Source organism: Chenopodium quinoa, unplaced genomic scaffold (genome assembly GCF_001683475.1).
Source record: "Chenopodium quinoa cultivar QQ74 unplaced genomic scaffold, ASM168347v1, whole genome shotgun sequence".
In the NCBI taxonomy this organism is placed as follows: Eukaryota; Viridiplantae; Streptophyta; class Magnoliopsida; order Caryophyllales; family Amaranthaceae; genus Chenopodium; species Chenopodium quinoa.
In genome coordinates, this window is record NW_018744874.1 from 1,729,111 (window position 1) to 1,732,066 (window position 2,956).

General features: G+C 35.6%; 1 protein-coding gene across 1 annotated transcript; it reads right to left on the bottom strand.

The window, feature by feature from the left end:
- Positions 1-290: 290 nt before the first annotated feature.
- LOC110705101 (protein RADIALIS-like 4) lies at positions 291-2,477 on the bottom strand. The gene is made up of 2 exons (XM_021882934.1): positions 1,775-2,477; positions 291-486 (listed from the first exon to the last, which is right to left on the bottom strand). The coding sequence occupies exons 1-2, from the start codon at positions 2,035-2,037 to the stop codon at positions 459-461; spliced, it is 291 nt and encodes a 96-aa protein (XP_021738626.1). The 5' UTR covers positions 2,038-2,477; the 3' UTR covers positions 291-458.
- Positions 2,478-2,956: the final 479 nt, after the last annotated feature.

The window sequence follows — 2,956 nt, forward strand, 5'->3', positions numbered from 1 at the left end:
TATCTGTTGATCTTCAATAGTAACGGGAACATTATTTTGGTATTAATGGATGACCTTTTTGACATAAGATATGCCAATCAGGAAAATTTAACATGACACTTAAAACCTCTGGAATTCGAGCTTAAGAGAAAAGTACAAGTTCTTGTCAATCTATTTCAATAAGTTCTATGGCATGCTTGTTTGCATTAGCTAAGTGATTTATGGGAACTTATGTATTAAAATTGTAAGATACACTCATGTTTAAGCCTCACTCTCATGTTATAGAACAGAATAGATAAAATGCAAGAAAGTTTCATGAAATCAAGTCATTCGAAAATACTTATAATACACATTGATACAGCATTACAGAAGCCGTGGTCAAGTAAGACCCTTTTAGACTGCAATTACAGGAAAAGGATAAAGGAACATAAGAGGCTGTTCCAGACAAAATCGTAGCTATTGCACTTGGTGTTACAACTTCACTGCAACCTGAGATACCTTAGCTGCCTGGAAAAGTATGAAAAGCAAAAAGTTAATCTTAGGAACAAATTCCTCCACTTTTTTCTATATTTTATTTACAATAGGACTTTTTTTTTTTTATGCTGAGGGGAATTGTGGGGAGGGAGCCGTTTAATATGCAGCAGTTTAGGTACTACTTTGCATGGATATTTTCATGCAACCTATTAATTTGGGCCTTTGAAAAGTTAACTTGGATCATTGATGCTGTGGAATCGTGTTTGGTACCCACCATTGTTTTTTGCATTACATGGCAGGCCTCTATTCTATCTTTGGTTTTGCTATTGTTGCAGTAATTAATGTTTTTCCTTTTCCTTTTTAACACCAACTTCTCCCTTGTAAAGCAATTAAATAGAAAACCATACCATGTGTTTGTATATACTTTTTTCTTCCTTGTCTGCTGGCTAATGCAGAGGAACTGTGCTCATGCAAGGTGAGGCTATTAAGGGGCCAAAGTATTTAAGTATGCCACGACCATCCCCTTCCAACTCTTGATTATGAATTTATTTTTTGATTACTAGTTATTTAGGATTTTAGGTTGATATGGGCCATCTTCATTGTCCAAACCTCGCTTTGCCTCTGTGTGCTCATGAGTGATAATTTAGGTCATTTTCGTCAATAATTAAAAAAAAAAAAAAAAATAGCTGAGCCTGGGAGCAGGGCTGAGACTTGTTTTTTATTTTTTAAATATAAATTTCTAGACCTTTTTACAAATAAAAATAAAGGGGCACAGACCACCACTAGGTGGGATCTGGAATCAATTTAGGATGAGATCACATGTGAACTTTTATCTTGGACTTGAGACAGGATAAGCAGGTAAGAAAAGAATATTTTTAGATTCAGATTCTTCCTGTCAAAGTAAACAACCTATAATTGATAATCAAGCCAAATTATATGGGCCATCTAAACTCCCAAACTTTCCAAGATTTTCCTATCAACTTTCCTGAACTTAGAAGTTGGATCCCTGGTCCCCTTCATCCCTGTGAAATTGAACTCGTACAACAGGGCATATTCAACTTAAATTAACGTTGGCCTAATTACATGCATGATATATAATGTATGCTAATGGTTTATGTCATATTTTAGTATAAATTTAGCCAGGTTGATTACAATAACTTCAATATGCATTGACCATGATGCATTAAAATAACTATTTTGAATGTGTTATACTTTAATCCTTGTTTCCTCTCAAGTTCTTATGCATTTTATTCATAGAATCAATGTTGATCAAAACTATATTCTAATTTTAATGACATGTTGTTTGAGACTTGAGAGATACCTTTGCTCCTCATTGAAGTTCATGGAGTTACCGGTGGATTGCCTGTAGTTAGGAATAGGGACACGACCTGCCTCAATTCGGTTGAGATCCTCAAGGAGGATCTCATAGTGCCTCTTGACTTCTTCGGCTGATTTCCCTTCCACAAGCCTAGCAACATTCTGCCAACGATCTTTGGTATCCTTGTCATACAACGCAAGAGCCCTCTCGAATTGCTTGTTCTGTTTTCCTGTCCATGGTGTGTTCATATTCCTGCTTGAAGCCATTGTATAGATTTATATCAGTTTGAGAGATTTGAAAGGAAAAGAGAGGAAGGACTAGATTTGATTTGGTTTCTTTGAAGGTTAGGGAGGGATGGGAAAGGTTGTAATTTGTTATTTGAATAAGTGGAGCTTGTGGCTTTCACGCTTTCACTTGTAGAATTATGTTACAAATTAAGGCTACTTATAAGGAGGTTAAAAAGAGTTGTGAGGGGGGGAGAGAAGAAGCCAGTTGGCGAATCTGCTTATCAGCGAAAAGGTGGAGAAAAATGAGTGACCCGTCTCTTTAGAAACCACAGGATCGAAATTCCATAGAGAAGCAGGGCAAGAGAACATAAAGAATCACTTTCAAAACAAGGGGAAAGGAGATAGGGATCTCTTGGTTTCTATGGAGTTTTATAATTCCACAGAGAACCTTTACTCCCAGGGGAAAACTGTTTATGTTTTTTAATTATTTGTTGCTTTGCATTTAAAAGGAAAGAAAAACATCAGATGTTCCTGTGCAACTAAGGTCTTAAAGTTTTGTTGAGGTGGGGATGTGGCTTAAGAGGAACTAACCTATGGTGTAGGTGGGTCACTTTGATAGACCAAAAAAGGATTCATGGCTTTGTTTTTCCTACTTCCTGATAAAGAAAATATTCTTCAAATTTTCATCTGAGGTTAAAATAAATACGCACTTTACTTTATTTTGTAGATATAATAGGACAAAAATACTATGAAATATCTTTATTTCCTCTGTGATTCTGCTCGTATTCTTTATGTATGCATGTAATGCATCTATCTATGTAGGATTTGCTGGTGGAGTGGTTTGCTTGGGGTAGATTTTTTGTTTTCTGATATTGTATCGCAAAGTAGATAGTAATAGCATGCTATAAACATAGACTTTTTGCAATTTTTGGGACTACAATTTTTAGTAGTAGGAGAG